General features: G+C 50.7%; 7 protein-coding genes across 7 annotated transcripts; 5 read left to right on the top strand and 2 right to left on the bottom strand.

Moving 5' to 3' along the window:
• Positions 1 to 1,567: 1,567 nt before the first annotated feature.
• On the top strand, positions 1,568 to 2,010 carry A1O9_03381 (uncharacterized protein; the record flags this gene model as incomplete). Its single annotated transcript, XM_013408947.1, has 2 exons — positions 1,568 to 1,615; positions 1,744 to 2,010. Coding segments are annotated over 2 exons (315 nt in total), but the record flags the coding sequence as incomplete, so codon positions are not given.
• A 485-nt stretch (positions 2,011 to 2,495) lies between these two features.
• On the bottom strand, positions 2,496 to 4,616 carry A1O9_03380 (uncharacterized protein; the record flags this gene model as incomplete). The annotated part of the gene is made up of 5 exons (XM_013408946.1): positions 2,496 to 3,797; positions 3,846 to 4,001; positions 4,055 to 4,140; positions 4,199 to 4,470; positions 4,525 to 4,616. 5 exons carry the CDS (start codon positions 4,614 to 4,616, stop codon positions 2,496 to 2,498), a joined length of 1,908 nt encoding a protein of 635 aa, XP_013264400.1.
• Positions 4,617 to 4,668: 52 nt separating this feature from the next.
• On the top strand, positions 4,669 to 5,168 carry A1O9_03379 (uncharacterized protein; the record flags this gene model as incomplete). The annotated part of the gene is made up of 3 exons (XM_013408945.1): positions 4,669 to 4,772; positions 4,826 to 4,916; positions 4,989 to 5,168. The coding sequence occupies 3 exons, from the start codon at positions 4,669 to 4,671 to the stop codon at positions 5,166 to 5,168; spliced, it is 375 nt and encodes a 124-aa protein (XP_013264399.1).
• A 76-nt stretch (positions 5,169 to 5,244) lies between these two features.
• Positions 5,245 to 5,484, top strand: A1O9_03378 (uncharacterized protein; the record flags this gene model as incomplete). Its single annotated transcript, XM_013408944.1, has 1 exon — positions 5,245 to 5,484. One exon carries the CDS (start codon positions 5,245 to 5,247, stop codon positions 5,482 to 5,484), a length of 240 nt encoding a protein of 79 aa, XP_013264398.1.
• A 1,494-nt stretch (positions 5,485 to 6,978) lies between these two features.
• Positions 6,979 to 8,765, top strand: A1O9_03377 (uncharacterized protein; the record flags this gene model as incomplete). The annotated part of the gene is made up of 3 exons (XM_013408943.1): positions 6,979 to 7,036; positions 7,088 to 7,635; positions 7,689 to 8,765. 3 exons carry the CDS (start codon positions 6,979 to 6,981, stop codon positions 8,763 to 8,765), a joined length of 1,683 nt encoding a protein of 560 aa, XP_013264397.1.
• A 968-nt stretch (positions 8,766 to 9,733) lies between these two features.
• Positions 9,734 to 13,770, bottom strand: A1O9_03376 (structural maintenance-chromosome 1; the record flags this gene model as incomplete). The annotated part of the gene is made up of 3 exons (XM_013408942.1): positions 9,734 to 9,979; positions 10,098 to 13,678; positions 13,740 to 13,770. The coding sequence occupies 3 exons, from the start codon at positions 13,768 to 13,770 to the stop codon at positions 9,734 to 9,736; spliced, it is 3,858 nt and encodes a 1,285-aa protein (XP_013264396.1).
• Positions 13,771 to 14,245: 475 nt separating this feature from the next.
• On the top strand, positions 14,246 to 16,155 carry A1O9_03375 (uncharacterized protein; the record flags this gene model as incomplete). The annotated part of the gene is made up of 7 exons (XM_013408941.1): positions 14,246 to 14,288; positions 14,366 to 14,484; positions 14,540 to 15,008; positions 15,061 to 15,251; positions 15,298 to 15,463; positions 15,511 to 15,773; positions 15,823 to 16,155. 7 exons carry the CDS (start codon positions 14,246 to 14,248, stop codon positions 16,153 to 16,155), a joined length of 1,584 nt encoding a protein of 527 aa, XP_013264395.1.
• Positions 16,156 to 16,465: the final 310 nt, after the last annotated feature.

The raw sequence follows: 16,465 nt of genomic DNA, 5'->3' as shown, positions 1-16,465 counted from the left end.
TCCAGATACTCGGTACCCCAATGGAACAATGTTTCAAGGGGCAAGACTTGCACCTTGCATCTCCCTGCCAAGTTCGTCTCAAGACTTGGGTCCCCCGGGCCTCGAAATAATGCGTCCAGATAGTCATTGCCGGTCAAGCGATTTACTAAGTTTAACGCTTGGGTAATCTTCACGTCTGACGAATTCTCAGTGTGACTCTGGTGGGCTTCGAAGCCTGCCAGTAGATAAGCTACCCACGAGATTGGTTAAGACGGCGGACCTACTCGTAGCTAGCATAGACCGGCGCATTCCCCATTATTAGGCGTCCCTCGGTAAACCCGTGGCCTGCAGTCTCGCTAAGAACACAAGCGAAACCACGCGGTGATTGCCAGCACTCCCTCCCTCCCTCCTCCTTAAGGTGCGAAGTGCGGTGTACTGTACGGAGTACCTACTCGTAAGGTAGTACTAAAAGTACGACTACATATCAACGGCCAGCGTGGATACTGCCCACAAGATAAAGAGGTCAGTATATGTTTGGATCCCCTTCTCGTCAATCTAGCCACCTTTACAGTAGTTCTGCTATGGAGTACTCCATACATAAAGCAGACTATCGACTGCTAACTTAGTTTCTGGAACATACATTGTAGGGATACCCCTTCCATATAGCAAAAGGTCCCATTTCCATCTCTGATTGACAACGATGAATACGGAGTACTCCGTACTCCATACCAGAGTCAGAAATCCAGTCCCGTAGAGAAGGCTCGAGTGCTCTGGTTTCTAGATATGCTGTTCTCGGTCCCTGAAGTTCTGGGTCCATCCAATTCCACTATTATTATTTTCATTTGGAGAGTGGACATGCTCATGCCACCAATGCTTCATCCCACCTGATTCACTGCACCCACTTCTGCTCGGATGTCAATAGCACTGAGCACTGACGACACAATTTAAGATGGCACACCATCGGGTATTGGGAGCGAGTTGCGTACCACAGCAGAAGCGGAATCGAATCCCTTGCTTCGCGCTGCCCAGACCAGAATGCCATGCTGGATGCTGAGTTCCTTATGACGAAACAACATAAGCTGTTCGTACTCGTAGACGCTCTCTTGAGCATCGGAAAGAAAGAAAAATATAGACCCCTTTTCGCTTCCGATGCGCTCGATAGATGGCTCGTCCATATCAGATCGTCCCTCTCCACAGTCCACACACGTGGCCCGAGCATTGAAAACACCCCTTGAAAAATCGAGCCTAACGGCCAAGCAGTGAGCAATGAGCATGTGCCGGCGGCTTGAGAAGGCCAGGATAGGGGTGCAGGGCACTGTCCTACCCATCGTAGGTAAGGTAGTTAGCTAAGGAGTGATCGACATGTGCCAAGCGGAGCCCCCGGACCCAAACGCCTCCTACTGACTACGAGTAACTATGCAGCCATGTGCGTCCAGCCCAGTCCAGCCTTCACTTCAGGGATTCTTTCTCACCCAAAGGAATAATTGCTTGCATCACCTGAATTTCTCATCCCATCGAACGCGGCGCATCACTCGGTAGCTTCGTCTCCTATCCCACCAGGAACACTGGCTCCGTATCACTATCAATCATGCAAGTCGCGGCGTTCCTATCCGACTTGAAATCCCTGAGCATATGCGTAAGTGAGAATCCAAGGGGGTTGGGGAGGGCCGCTTCTATTGAGTGTCTCTCTAGACGTGTTGCTATTGCTTTACTATCACCGTCACAATTCGCTAACTCAGACTGTCGCCTGTTGCTTCGAAACAGTCCCACGAAGCTGCCATTGCACTGGTGAATCCTGATGTCCGCTTCGAGAACAAAGAGGATCTGCCGGCGCTCTCTCCAGCCCAGAAATCAGAGGCAAAGGCCCCTTCTCAGTCGGGGAGTGCCCCGCAAGACGATGATCCGGATCTGCAACGAGCCCAGGAGCTTGTCTCGTTGCACTATGCTGTCAAAGTCAATCATCTGAGATCTGGCCTCGACCCCGAGCTGGTTGAAGCACGCAGGCGAGTCCATGAAATCGTGGCTGCTTTGGCCTGACGAGGTGTGAGCTTTTTAACGCATTCATCGCGAGTACCTAGGACACTGGATTAGGCTAGGTTCGTGATCAAGCTATGGATAATGGCTATCTCCAGGGGCCAGGGACGGCATCCTCGGAATCTAGGGTCTAACAATATGGAAGCTTTCCTTTCAAAACCCTTCTCAATACCATCTCACAAAGACAGTGGCTCGTCCCATAGCACGATTTGTAAATACTGTTTTCTGCATGAGCATCCGGAAGCGACAGCCCACCTGTGGCATGTCTGTTAACTCCCCTCATATCTGGCCTGCCCCTCGTTAGCGGTGGCGCTTGACATCTCTGGACCTGCTTTGATGAGAGAAATCCTCGGCAAGTCGAATGCCTGTTTGCTGTCTCCGCCCAGCCCAGCATCGGCGATTCATTATCCTGATGCCTTAATCGTGTATGCCCTTCTTGTCGGGACACCCTGTACAGGCAGTCACCAGGTCAGAAGGACCATCTACAGCGGAACGGCACCAGCTGTGTTGCCAATCTGAGAGAGCAGAGGATGAACCAAATTTGCTACCTCGCGGCCAAGAAGGAGCGCCAGGAGTCTTTTTCTGACGACTTGCTTTCTGATTTTTGCGGTCAGCTTCTGAAGCTTGGCCTTCTTGCCCCCACCTGATAGCCCAGGCACAGGTGGTGGGGTAAGCAGTGTAGAAGTCAGTGCTCCTACAGGCAATGCGCTGGTTGCAGATCCTGCGTCTATGGGGAGGCTAGGAGTGGCTGCAGCTGGCACCACACTGGTAGCACCTGCGACCCGCGACACCACTGAAGTTCCTAGAGAGGCTGCCATTGTTGGAGTGCTTGGTCTCTGGATTCTGATCACTGGTATCCGCTCTAAGATCTCCCCAAAGACGTTGGGGTTCGGCTGACTGGTGGAGCTCTGGTCGTGCTGGGCCAAATCTGACCCTGATTGTTCGGCGGTTTTGTTCTCCAAAATGTCCTCACCCGAATAGTTATCTGCAGTTTTGCTCTGCTGAGCGTATGCTTCCTGTGGTGTTTCAGGCACACTGGTGGCTCTGTCGGCAGCTATTTCTTCGAAAGTCTGAGTTCTCTGGTATATCTTGCCTTCCCACTCGCTCGGGTGATGATGGGCTGGAGTGAAGACTTCTCCAGTTGCTGAGATGTCGGAGCTTGTAGGAGCTGGCACTGATGCCTCGGAGACGTTAAGGCGACCTTTCCTGACCCTTGCCAAAAAGGGCAGGCCGAAGCCAACAGGAAATCCTTGTCCTTCACTTTGGGGTGTGGCTGATTCAGAGTTCCGAGCACGGCGATGGTCTTGCGAAGGACCAGGTTCAGCACTAGACGTAGGAGTTGGAGAATTGCTCGACTCACTTCTCACGTGAGGCGTGTCTTCTGACATTTGACTGTTAACGTATCCAGCAGGTTGGATTGTTGCAATGATGGGCAGCTGGACACCTCTTGGGATGATGATGGAAACTGATTGGCCTGAAGTTAGGACCTTGATCTGAGGTTTGCTCGCTTTCGCCTGTTGAACGGTTGAAGCCTGGCTACTCGAGGAGATCAAGGGCTGAGAGGCTAAGGATTGATCAGTGAGTCTTTTGGTCAAAGCCTTTTCAAGCTGTTGAATCTGTTTCCCTCGCAGATGAGGTCTCGTAGTGAAGGGCTGGGGACGATATTCACTCGATGGCTGTCTTTGCGAAGAGAGGGCAGTAGAATATCGTTCACGCAGGTATGATGATGGTTGGACAGACGCACGCTGGAGATGGCGATTTGGTGCTCTGTCGAGCCTTTCTCTCTAGCTTCAGTCAGAACATTCTTGCCGAAAGAAAGAGACGGACAGTACAGCCTCAAAAAGGTCGACGAGAGAATTGACAGAATTTTTCGGCGTTGCGGACGAGACGTGTGAAGACGAGGACAGGAATGGGGAACCTCTGTCAATCAGCCTGTATCTTTCGCCAAAATGTGGTTCTAGCAGCTGGCGTAAAGGCTTTGGAAAGTCCTAATTCTATCAGAGATGGTCAATCGGGTCCCGAGAAATGGAATCATCCTTACCAGGACTTGGTCTTGTTGATCTACTCGGTTGGGTTGCTGCGTCCACAATGGCTCCACGACAGACGAGCGTTCCGAATGATCACAAGCTGGATGGTCAGGCCAGGGCCACCCAAGACCGACCGAGTGAGGGGTTTGTTTTCTAACTGGTGAGCCGCATTGGCGGGCATAGCTCATTACTCATGTTGATGGAAATCGATAAGGAATGCAGTGAGTAGAACGATACAGAGTTGAGAAAACCCGCCGAGTGAGCCATGATCACAAACTTGTGGCATGTTTTGCACACTGTGCTTGCCGACCCACGCTTCCTGCGCTTTGCCGTGATCAAGCTGGAAGGCGCGTCTGTGTAGTCTCTGGTCTCTATGGCGGTATGTGCTTCAACTTCGTCTTCATCTTGTATACGAGTAGTACCTTCGCCCCTGGAAGCGTCTTAGTGCTAGCCTCGCGCTACGTCATTAGTGTACTCGGCTTACCTGCTGTATACAGACTGCGGGCTGATCTGTGGAGAAGCCGTTTTGCAACTTGGACGAATTTCCTCCACGCTCCAAACCCAAGCCCAAACCATCGCTGCCGCGCACCGGCTTTGCTCAACCCTACTTGGAAGACAGATATTTACGATGGCTACCGCTGTGGACCAAAAACTGCTTCGGCAGACCAAGTTTCCGCCCGAATTCAATCAGAAAGTCGACATGAAAAAGGTCAACGTTGAGGTCATGAAGAAGTGAGTTTCGTGCATCTACGAGCACTGTCCATGCTGCTCACCTTACTTTCTAGATGGATTGCAGGCAAGATATCTCATATCCTTGGCTCTGAAGATGACGTTGTGATCGAGCTGTGCTTCAATCTGCTCGAGGGTTCGCGTTTCGTATGCACGACGACTCCCCGCTAGAGTTTGTGCCACTGACGTTGCTCTTAGCCCGACATCAAAGCCTTACAGATCTCGCTCACCGGATTTCTTGACAAGGACACGCCGAAATTCTGCAAAGAATTGTGGAACCTCTGCTTGAGTGCTCAGTCTAATCCTCAAGGTGTCCCCAAAGAACTACTCGAAGCGAAGAAGCTAGAACTTATACAAGAAAAGGTCGGACGTGCATTGGCCTCCAGGAACATTTACTGATGTCCTTAGATCGATGCTGAGAAGGCAGCCGACGAGGCAAATAAGCGGAAAGAGCAAGAGCAGACTCGTGAGCGAGATGTCGACTCTCTTCGCCAGCGTGAACGTGGGGAACGTGGAGAACGTGGCCGTGGGCGAGGCCGCGGAAGTGACGGACGAGGCTTTGACACTCGCAGACCCAGATACTCGAGATCTCCGCCGACTCGGAGACGATCCCCCTATCGTGCACCACCTGCTCGCCGCGAAGCCGACTCGTACGTCCCAGGTGGTCGACCCCGAGGTCGCAACAACCGTGGACGATCTCCAACGCGATCCATAACATCCTCACGGTCAAGATCACGATCTGAAGGACGCTTCCGGCGTCGAGAAAGACCCCCATCTCGATCTCGATCACCTTCCGCCTCTCGCTCGCTATCTCCCACCATCCGAAGGCGCCCACGGTCGAAGAGCGTAAGCAATGACAGGAGCAAGAGTGTGTCGAGGACGCCTGCCGGGAGGGTGGTAGGCACACCAAAAAGAGGCTCTGAAAGAATCGGTGAAAGACGCGCACGATCTGCAACACGCTCTGATGTATCACGCTCACGTTCACCTAGAAGAAGACGGATGAGAAGTCGCCCTTTATCCTCTGTTAGTCTGAGTCCAAGCCCAAGCCCTCGTCGGCGGAGACATGGTCGGAGACGCTCGAGTTTGTCACCGGTAACACGATCACCGTCGAGGTCTCGGGACAGAATGCGTGGAAGCTACAAGAAGGACAACAAGCGTGACAGAAGATCTCCCTCTTACTCTTCTGATGACAAGAAAAGCCACAATCGTACTGATATTGTCAGGGCCGCAAAAGCGCAGGACGAACGTCGCTTGAGCCGCTCTCCAGATGATAAGAGAGTCCGACGAAGAAGCAGTGCGAGTCGAAGCCGGAGCCCGCACAGACGACGAGAAAATCACAAACGCAGGCGATCGCTACGAAGGTATGAGCCAGTCGCTCGGAGGCGACGTAATACTTCGTCAGGCTCCTCCCCAGAGCAGAAGCGGCGGAAACGTGATAGCTCGGTTGACGAGCCAATGCTATCGCCTTAATAGAAGTCTCTGGCTGAGAAATAGAGCTGGGGTTGGGCGCATGAACAGCAACGGTAAGAAGCTGGGGATGCACTTCAGACTGATATGGATACTGGTATATGTGCCTAGATGCGAACCCTTGGGTACAACAGTCCCGGCATTGCGATTTAGGTGTGCTCCAAATACTAGAACCAAGTACGAGTACTTGAATCTATGTGCCCATCCAATCACTCCGTGCAACGACGTGATGTGAAAATTCGTGACCGCGCCGGGGTTCAGATGGGTACAAGATCTTTTTCTGTTGAGAAAACCGTGCGTGGGTTTGTGTCATGTGAAAGGGCAGGGCAGGGGTTTATCCGGCTCCGAGGCGGTCTGAGGGCCAAGTCACGTGGACGTGCCTGGATGTTCACGGGTTGCCGGCTGATCCTATGCACTGCGGAAGTTGCCCTCGCGCTGGCCGTGTGGGTGGCAGGTGCCATGGCCCTCGCCCATTGTCTCGCCCTGCATCTGCCAAAACCTCAACTTAGTTTGGGCCTTCTGGAACTTCCTGCGGCGAACGCATCCTCCATCTCCATCCTCCATCCTCCTTTTGTCCTCCAAAACATGTCAACCAAATTAATGAAGACACTCTTCAATTCTATCGCTTGATTCTGCATGCACATTTCGCCACTTTATTGTTTTCTTCCTTTCACTTGTATTAAAGTCATTCGGCACTTTGACCTTCTTTTCTCTCCATCTCATCCCACCTTTTCCGGCAATCATGAGTTCCACCCCTAGGCTTGTCAGCAGTGCTGCAACACGGAGATTATTATTGCAATGTATGTCAGGCCGCTCCGATGGATTGAATTCGATTGACTAACTTCTCACAGCAAATTCCAGACTCCCACGCTCTTCTCTCCTGAGAGCTCGATCCCAGCTCACCCGGAACCTCCCCCCTCAGACCCAAGCATTGGCCATCTTACTACCGTCTCGAGGTTATGCCACAGAAACCACCTCACATGGGTCCGACAGTGGTCCTCCTCCGGGCTTCAATATCAGTGATGCGAAGAAGCCCTTGCCAAAGGATGAAGCTAAGAAGTCTTCAACCCCACAAACGGTAGCCGAGTTGAAAAAGTCTGACGAGCAAACTCAAACCTCCAAGGTTGGTGCCACAGCCACAGACAAGACCAAGGCCTTGGAAAACGCTTCCTTGGGCGAATTGGCTGCCGAAAAGGCTTCCGAGTCCAAAGCCGATTCGACCGCAGTCACAACCAAGAAGGAGGACTCTACGAAGCTCACACTCGGCCAAAAGATTAAAAGGGAGATAGCTCATTACTGGGATGGAACAAAACTGCTGGCTACCGAGGTCCGGATTTCATCCAAATTAGCCTTGAAAATGGCCGCTGGCTACGAGCTTAGCAGACGTGAAAACCGACAGGTACGTCATATTCTCTGTCCCTAGTCACCTTCCAATCACTAACCTGTAGATAGCTACAACGAACCGTTCAAGATTTGGGTCGCTTAGTTCCATTCTCAGTTTTTGTGATTGTTCCGTTCGCCGAGTTGCTCCTTCCTGTCGCTCTCAAGCTGTTCCCAAATTTACTTCCTTCCACCTACGAGGGTCAGAAGTCTCGAGAAGAAAAGGCTGCTCATCTCCGAGAAACACGGAAGGGGGTCTCTACATTCCTGCGAAACACTCTTCGTGAAACAGGTCTTCCAGTGTCTGCTGTCAATGCGAAGAAGGAAGAATTTACAGAGTTTTTTCGAAAGGTTCGCGCCACCGGGGAATCCCCTTCTAAAGAAGATGTCATCAAGGTTTGCAGAATTTTCAAAGATGATTTGACCTTGGACAACCTTTCAAGACCTCAATTGGTGGGTATGTGCAAGTACATGAACCTGAATACTTTTGGAACCGATGCTATGCTGCGCTATCAAGTCCGCCATCGCATGAGACAGACGAAGCGCGATGATAAAGCAATTTCTTATGAGGGTGTCGATTCCTTGTCAGTCCCAGAACTCCAGATGGCATGTGCATCGCGTGGCCTACGCACACATGGTATGTCACCGGGAAGGCTCCGGGAGGATCTTCAAATGTGGCTCGACCTCAGACTCAAGTACAATATTCCATCAACACTGTTGGTTCTGAGCAATGCATATATGTACACATCCGGCAAAGACAGTGAAATCGACTCACAGATTGATGCTCTTCAAGCAGTCTTGAGCAGCATTCCCGAGGAACTCTTCCACGAGATTGAGCTTGAGGTTCATAATGCAGAAGGTGCCGCGACCAACAAGCAACGTCTCGAGGTCCTGAAAGAACAACAAGAATTGATTGAGGAAGAGAACGAGCAAACCGAAGCCAGCAAGACAGACGATGGGAAGAGTGCAAGCGAAGGTGTGAAGGATGATAAAGATATTGATGAGAAGCCGAAGCCGAAGGTAGAGGAAGCCAAAGCTGCAGTATCAGGACCGGATTCCTCGAAAGAGGCCAAGGAGGCCGAAGAGGATATCTCTGAAGCGGGAAAGAATGAACCTGCAAGGAAGGAAAAGGATGTGAAGAAAGATTAGTTCACTCCTTTGTCGCCCTCGCTATGAAGTATAACACCAACTGGAGTCAATCATTAAACAACAATCGACGGCTCTCAACTCGACATTGGGCGCTCCTTGAGTGCATAGAAAGACCAGCGTTTCTCCTCATGTCTGAAAAGAATTGGGCAATTTCCCAGGGATTTTATCGGGAAACTTCCTAGCATGGACAGAAAGATTGCATTGAATACTTGATGGGCGGAAGACCAAGGAATCTGCGAGGATTAGCCCTTACCTCTAACATCACTAGACAGGAAAGACACGGCGCTGTGAGGAGTTTTCTTACGAATTTACTATTTTTGTCCCCCTTTGGGGCCCATCTAACAGCTTACAGTAACATAACATATGGCATACAGTGCCGTCTCAAAGACGTGTCATGGAAAGCCAAACTATCATAAATAACCAAGAATTCCACTTGAAACCACCCTTTAATTCACGACTCACGAGGATCCATGGGAGTTGCGCGTGTGCGAACGGAAAATAGAAACGAGTTGGACGTAATAGTGAACCTCATTTAGCATTGACGTCTCGTTCTTGAATAGTCGTGCAGCATCCGTCGCCCGCCTCGCGAGGCGAGGAGCAAGCAAAGTATGAAGAAGAAAAAGCGGCAGCAACAACAATGACGCGTATAATCAGGCCTGTCTCGCTGTCCAGCCCTGCTATATTCCCAACGAGATCGAGCGCATCAGATTGACATCCTCGGGATCTCATGAACGCCCGCACATCAAAGGACCTCCATCAACTTTGCACCTAGCAACAACATCGCCATTCAGTTCATATCGTAAAACACCGCCGTCATGTAGTTGGGAAACATTGGACCTGGCTGGGAGACAGTACATGCTGGAAACTTGGGGAGGAAAGAGGGGGGGGGGGGGAAGTACATCTTTCAAGGAAAGACAGGAAAAAATTAACGGAAAAGGCAGCTGAGGCTCGATGATCACGGTTGGTATTTACGAAGCTGTTGTGGGATAGAGGTCAGCTAACTGATCTGATTTATGAATCTTGCGGAGGAGGGGGAGGGGGGCGACGAGGAATGGCAATTCAACTAGGAGAATCTCAAACGGGGGCTTGCTTACATCGAGGGTCAAGACCTTGGAGCTGTTCGCGCCTTGGTCTCTGTACACGCCGACCAGAGCCTCGCTGCCCTGGAAAAAGCCGGTCTTGAGACTGATCACGATGAATTGCATGCCGGGGCCCTGGGAGGAGAATAGGTCAGTTCAAAAAGGCCCGCAGAGGGGAAATGGATCACCCAGAAAGAATAGAGCGTGGTTAATGATGACGGTGATGATTTTACAAAAGGAAGACAAAACTTACAGCATGGTTCCTCACGTAGTTGACCAATTTACCCACGTTGGCGTTGTCCAAAGCGGCGTCGACTTCATCGAGCACGAAGAATGGGCTGGGCTGGTAGCTGTGGATGGCGAAGAGCAGCGCCAGTGCGGCCATGGTTTTCTCCCCGCCGGACAGATGCTCCATGTCTCGGAACCGCTTCGTTGGCGGCATGGTATGATAGTTGACGCCAGCGAGGTACGGCTCTTCCTCGTCAGCCGTAAGGTACGCGCGACCACCTGCGGGAAATTCGTCCGACTTGGTCAGGTTAGAGTAGATCGGCTCGATCTGTTCTGAGATGTGGGAGAAGGCCTTGTTGAAGAGCCCGTTGCGGCTTTCCGTAACGTCTTCGAAACTGGCCTTGAGTTCGCGATACTGCGCTCTCGAGTCCTCGTATTCTTGCTCCGTGTCTCGCGCGCGCGCCTCCACGGTGGCGAGACGCTGTGCCGCGTGCGAGTTGGGCTGCATCTTCTCGAGAGTTGCGGTCAGTTTGGCGATGTCGTCCTGAAGCTTTTGGTCTACCCCTTCTCCGTCCTCGTCCCGTAGGTCATCGTCAAGGGCATCAAAATCAGGCTCGACGCCATAATCTGTGACCCTGTGAGTCTTGAGCGCCGATGAGGTCGGATCTTCCTCGTCAACATCCATTGTATCTGCATCTTCTAGAGGGAGTTCATTGATGGGGACACTCTCAAGACTTGCCGATTCTTCTGTAAGAGGAATGGCAATGTTTTCGATCTTACAACGTCGAAGCAATGCGTATCTCGTGGTCGAATAGCGTTGCATTGCACCTTCCAGTTCGCTTATGCGGTTGAAGGTACTGCTCATTTCGCTGTTTCTTTTTTGGACTTCTTGCTTTTGCTTTGCCAACTTTTCAGCAGCGGCTGATTGTAGCTCTTTTTGCTCTTCTAGCTCAGCATTCAGTTCATCGAGCTCGTTCTTCAAAGTGTCAAGATCATCTTGAATGCCCTGACGTTGTTCATTCAGTTCGTCGATGGTAGTCCTGTCGCGCTGCTCTTTATCCCGGAGAGCCTGCAGTCGGTCATCTGTTGATTGCAATCTGGTACGCTCAAAGTTCAGCTGACCCTCGATCCTACCCTTCTGTGTAACGAACTCCAACTTCTTCTGGGCGGCCTCTTGTTGAAGTGAGCCTTGTCGCGCCTCATAGTCACGAATATCGTCGAACCCGTGTTGCTGACAGAAGTCCGCAAAAATCTCATTCTCCACATTGCTGACTGATTCTCGGTAGTCAGAAATTTCTTCGTCAATCTTCTCTAGCTTGTCGAGCTCAGCTTGCATCTTAGGGCGTTCTCCCCGTAACTGGTCCTTGACATGATCAATCTCTCGCTTTTTGCTTTGGAGATTCTTCTGGAGTGCATCAAGTTCCTCTTTTGTATACCGCAATCGACTTTCGAGGCCGCTTAGCTCATTTTGTAAGGCCTGCTCCTCTGCCACCCGGGACCGTTCTTGTGGTAGGGCGGCAAATTCTTCCATGTATTTATCCTTGAGTTTGGTGAGTCTATCGACTTCGGCATCATCCCATCTTCGAGTATTCTGTTCTCTACCCCGACCACCAGTCATTAGACCTCCCTTGTGGATGACACTGCCGTCCAAAGTCACAGCCTTTGCGTCGACGTTCCGAGTATAGCACAATTCTTTGGCAATCTTAAGGTCGTCACAAACAATTGCATTTCCGCAGGCGTAGGATATAGCTCGTGATACTGACTGGTCGTAATCGATGGTCTCAACGGCGGGTCTCATGCCACGGTGCATTCCTTTCAGGTTTGTGTTGACAGCTTTGACTTGGATTGTGTCCAGGGGAATAAATGTAGCTTGCCCGGATCGATGATCACGTAGATATTCAATGCATTGTTTCGCTGTTGCTTCGGTATCGACCACAACAGCGTCAAAGTGACGACCCAAAACTGTGCTGACGGCTTCCTGATATTTCTTTTGCTTAGGTTTACACAATTCGTGTACTCTGCCTTTGACTCCAGGGTACGTGCGTTTAAGCATGGCAATAGTCTCTTTCATCCGGCGCTCCTTCTCACTTGTCCGACGGCCATCGTCAGCCTCGAGCAGCTTTCGTGCAATCTCTGCAAGTTTCTCATCGAGTTCGGTCCGTTGACGTGCGGCCTGCAATCTCTTCGATGTGGCCGCGTTCAATTCTTTTTTCTTTGTGTCAATATCTGTCTGAACTTGCTGCACTACATCTTTGACGGCTTCTCTACGTTCGCTGATTGAAGTGTATTCGTTTTCGAGTGACTTCAATCTATACTCTGTGCTTTCAACGCTGTTCTTCAAGTTATTGTAGGTCGCTTCGATTGGCGCCCGTTCATTTTTGAGCTTTTCCACAAGACTGATGTTAGCTGATGCACGTTTATTGAGTTCTTCTCGTAAGCGGGTGTATTGCTGAAGATCTGCTGAGCTCAGCCGACCACCCATTCGACTGGCATTTTGATCCCATTCTTTCTGCCATTGAGCCTGTGCCTTCTCGACAGTAGCAAGATCTTTTTCGAGTTGACTCACGGTCGTAGCTTGTGCGCTCCGCTCCTTGACAATGGTGTTGACTCTATTGGCATATTTTGTGATCTGCTGGGTAGAGACCGAAATCTGTTCATCAATGGGTACTAGGGAAGAGACGTGATCCTCGATTTCTCTGTCTTTGGCCTTGATGGCTTTTTCGGCTTTCGTCACACCTCTTGCTGCCTGAGCGTGATCTTTCTTTGCGGCATCAAGACTACGTTCGTATTTCTCGAGGCCCCGCTTATGCTCTTTCACATCGTTCTGGTGTCGCTGGATCTCTGCACTGGACTCCTCAATTTGGCGTTGAAGATGGTACAATTTCCACAAAACATGAGTCACTATGGCTTGATCTTTCTCTGCAGCCTTTTTCTGAAAATTGTCCGCCTCGCGCTTCTGTTCTTGATATTGCCGGATCTCAGAGTTAATGCCTCGCCGTCGATTGAGCTGAAAAGCCTGTTTCTCTGCAGCTTCATCCAATTCAGCTTTTAATTTGTCGTACTCCGCTTTATACTCTAAACTCCCGGAGACTTGTTCGATGAGACGCGTCAAGTCCTGAGGCTTCTGAATCGCGATGGCTTCAACATCGCCTTGAAACACCAAGAAATTTCGTGCTTTGATGAGGATGTTTTCCTCCTCTAGCATTTCGTTGTAATGCTGCGAAGATACCACACGCTCGTTGATGCGATACTCGGAAACGCCTTGGTTTGTGATTGTGCGCTTGAACTTTTGCTCGATTCCCGCATCATCTTCGTATACTGCCATGACCCATGCAGATTTTGGATCATTACGTTCTTGCGATCCGTTGACTTGGCTTGATTCTTCCTCTCCGTGGCCATTTACACCATTAGCCGCGTCGCCATTTACAGTTGATTTGCGCAGGACACGGCCACGGTAAACAAGTTCTCGTAGATGGGTCGACCGTAGATGGGATGATTTGATGCCGAGGACGAAGGAGATGGCGTCCATGGAGTTGGACTTGCCAGATCCATTGGGACCGATGATGGAGGTGAAGTAGGCATCTCCGAAGAGTAAGGTATGGTGTCCTTTGTAGGATTTGAAATCTATTCTGTCAGATCCATTCTGAGCCATGAGCTTTCAACTTACTGTAAAGCTCAAGACGAATGAGTTTCCCCATGGTGGTTGGTGAACACAGAGAGCGCACTCAGGAGTGTGTCCCCAAATGGGTTGCTTGTTCGGTCAATCCGTGAGCATCCGGTAGAGAGCTCGTGTGCTGCATTCAACAGTGGAATGGAAATCCGTGAGGATGAATCGTGGAACGGGAAATGAGCCTAGTACCTGGATCGCGATTGAGATCGATTGGCTTCTTGGTTGTTTGGCCCAAACAGAAATCGGGGCGACGCGACTCGCCGCGTCGTGCCAAGACCATTAAGTGCCTCGTTTCACGTGACTGCTGAGCGGGGTCTCAGCCTCGCCTTGTCTCCGCCGTATTTGCGGGGTCTGAGCGAGCTTGCGCTATGACTGCACCATCCAGCTCTCCACGTTGCTTCAAGAGATACCGGAACGACAGGCCATTCTAGATACGAGTTCCGTCCTGCAGACTCCAACTCAGCCGTACCCTGCCATAGGCGCGCCGGATTTTGCCACGAATGATGTTAGCCAGACTGAAGGCACCCTCGGGCCCGAAGGCCTGGGGTAAGTCGTGGCGGTATATACCTTATTAAATCGAACTATGTTCTATTCTACCAAAGAAACAATTTACTTCTTCTCAGTTGATCTCAATTATCTCACTTTCCCGGCACAACTCGAAGTTGAAGCAAAGATGGAAACCTCCATCGTGACCAGCCTCTTCCTGGTGGGACTGGTCCTGGTCCTTTCCTTATTGTATCAGGTCAGTCCATACGAAATGTGATACACTTTCTCAATTGACGATCATCCCCTTTCAGATTGTCTATAACCTTTTCCTATCGCCTTTGAGGCAAATTCCGGGTCCTTTGTTAGCCAGGGTCACCAGTTACTGGTTGATATTTGTCGACATTACAGGCAACCGTACATCTACTATCCATAGGCTTCACCAGAAATATGGGAAGGCGGTTCGAATTGGTCCATCGGAGGTCTCCCTTTCCAACATAGAGTCAATCAAGGAAATCTACGGCCAGCAGACCAGTTTTATGAAGGCCCCAATCTACGAGACCATGAGCCTACCGCCGTTGGGGATTTTCAGCTTGACAGATCGGCGGGCACACAGCCAAAGGCGGAAATATTTGAGCCATGCCTTCTCGCAGTCCAATCTTCTCGACACAGAGCCTTTGATTGCACAGCACATCCAGAAACTACATGACAAGATCAAGGCTGGCCTCAACAAACCACTTGATATGCTTGTACTATTCAGACTACTTGCGTTTGACATTGTCGGTACGTGAATTTGCTTGCTCTGCACAGTATCTCGAGTTGACAGGCCGCATAGGGGATCTATTCTTGGGTCAGTCTTTTGGAGGGCTTGACTCTCCAAAAGTCCCAGGCTTCCTACATGACATGGACCAGGCCTTTCTCCTGGGTGGCATTGAATCGAGCTTTCCCTGGGTTTTCGCAGCCCTCACCAGGATCCCGATCCCAAGTCTTCAGCACTTCCTTGCATCTCGGAAACGGCTCATACAGGTAGGGCAACATCCCTGATTGTGGCTTCCGCTGACACATGCCCTAGTACGGTAAGGCATCACTAAACAAGTATGTGGCTGAGTATGGGAGAGACTCCGGCCGGAGAGATCTTCTTACCAAGGTCCTTTCTGTCAAAGACGATTCCGGAACGTCAGTTCTCTCCGATCTGGAGACGTACACCGAGATTGGAAATCTTGTGTTTGCCGGGACAGGTCTGTGTCCGCTTAGTCCTGGAAGCTTCCATCCGTTAACCCTGAAGTAGATACGACTAGCACCACCTTGACATATTTGTTCTGGGAATTGTGCCGCCACCCAGTCTGGCAAGAGCGGCTTCGCGCTGAACTTAAAAGCCATGTGGCTGATCCGTCTACGACTCCATCATGGAATGCTGTCCAAGAACTACCGTTGCTTGATGCAGTGGTCAACGAAGCTCTGCGCCTCCACCCAGCTGCGCCTGCCAGCCTTCCTCGAAGAACACCATTGGGTGGAAAACTTCTAGGAGGATATTTTATTCCCGAGGATGTTCGTACTATACGCGTGCCAATGATCTACGTACACTAACTCATGGCAGGTTGTTGTTTCTATGCAATGTTACACGACCCAGCGTGAAAGTGATGTATTCTACAAGCCAGACGAATTCCTACCAGAGCGTTGGTTGGAAGCTGATAAAATATCGGGCGAGATGCGAGAGCTTTTTATGCCGTTCTCAAAGGGCTCCCGGGCCTGCTTGGGCAAGAATATGGCTATGATGGAACTGAAGATGACTACCGCCACGTTACTGAAATCCTACAGTGTGAGGTCCGCTCCAACAACTACCGATGACTCCATGACCATGCAAGACCACTTCCTAGTCTTGCCGAAAGGTGGAAGGTGTGATCTGATTTTCGAGGAAGTAGCCAAGTAAGCGAAATTGAGACACCCTTGCGGCGCCTAGCGGGCCAATAGCTACAGTCCATATCAAAAAGGATAGTGTTGCAGAATGTAGTATCCAATGTGGTACCAGTGACTGGGCAGATTGTCGACTGGCATGCCCCGCACTGACTATGTCAGTTCTAGGGCCAATGAAGCCTGCATTCAAGCACTTGAAACCCTACGACCGAAACTCTTCTCAAATATCCAGTTTGTGCGCCAGCCTCCGGTCTCTTTTGCTCGAAATGGATAGTTACCAGCATAGACAGTTCGGTGTCGATTCTGTCTCACACTATGGTGGCAAC

This window comes from Exophiala aquamarina (assembly GCF_000709125.1).
Source record: "Exophiala aquamarina CBS 119918 chromosome Unknown aczIA-supercont1.2, whole genome shotgun sequence".
NCBI classification, from domain to species: Eukaryota; Fungi; Ascomycota; class Eurotiomycetes; order Chaetothyriales; family Herpotrichiellaceae; genus Exophiala; species Exophiala aquamarina.
This window is presented reverse-complemented; position numbering and strand designations above follow the sequence as displayed.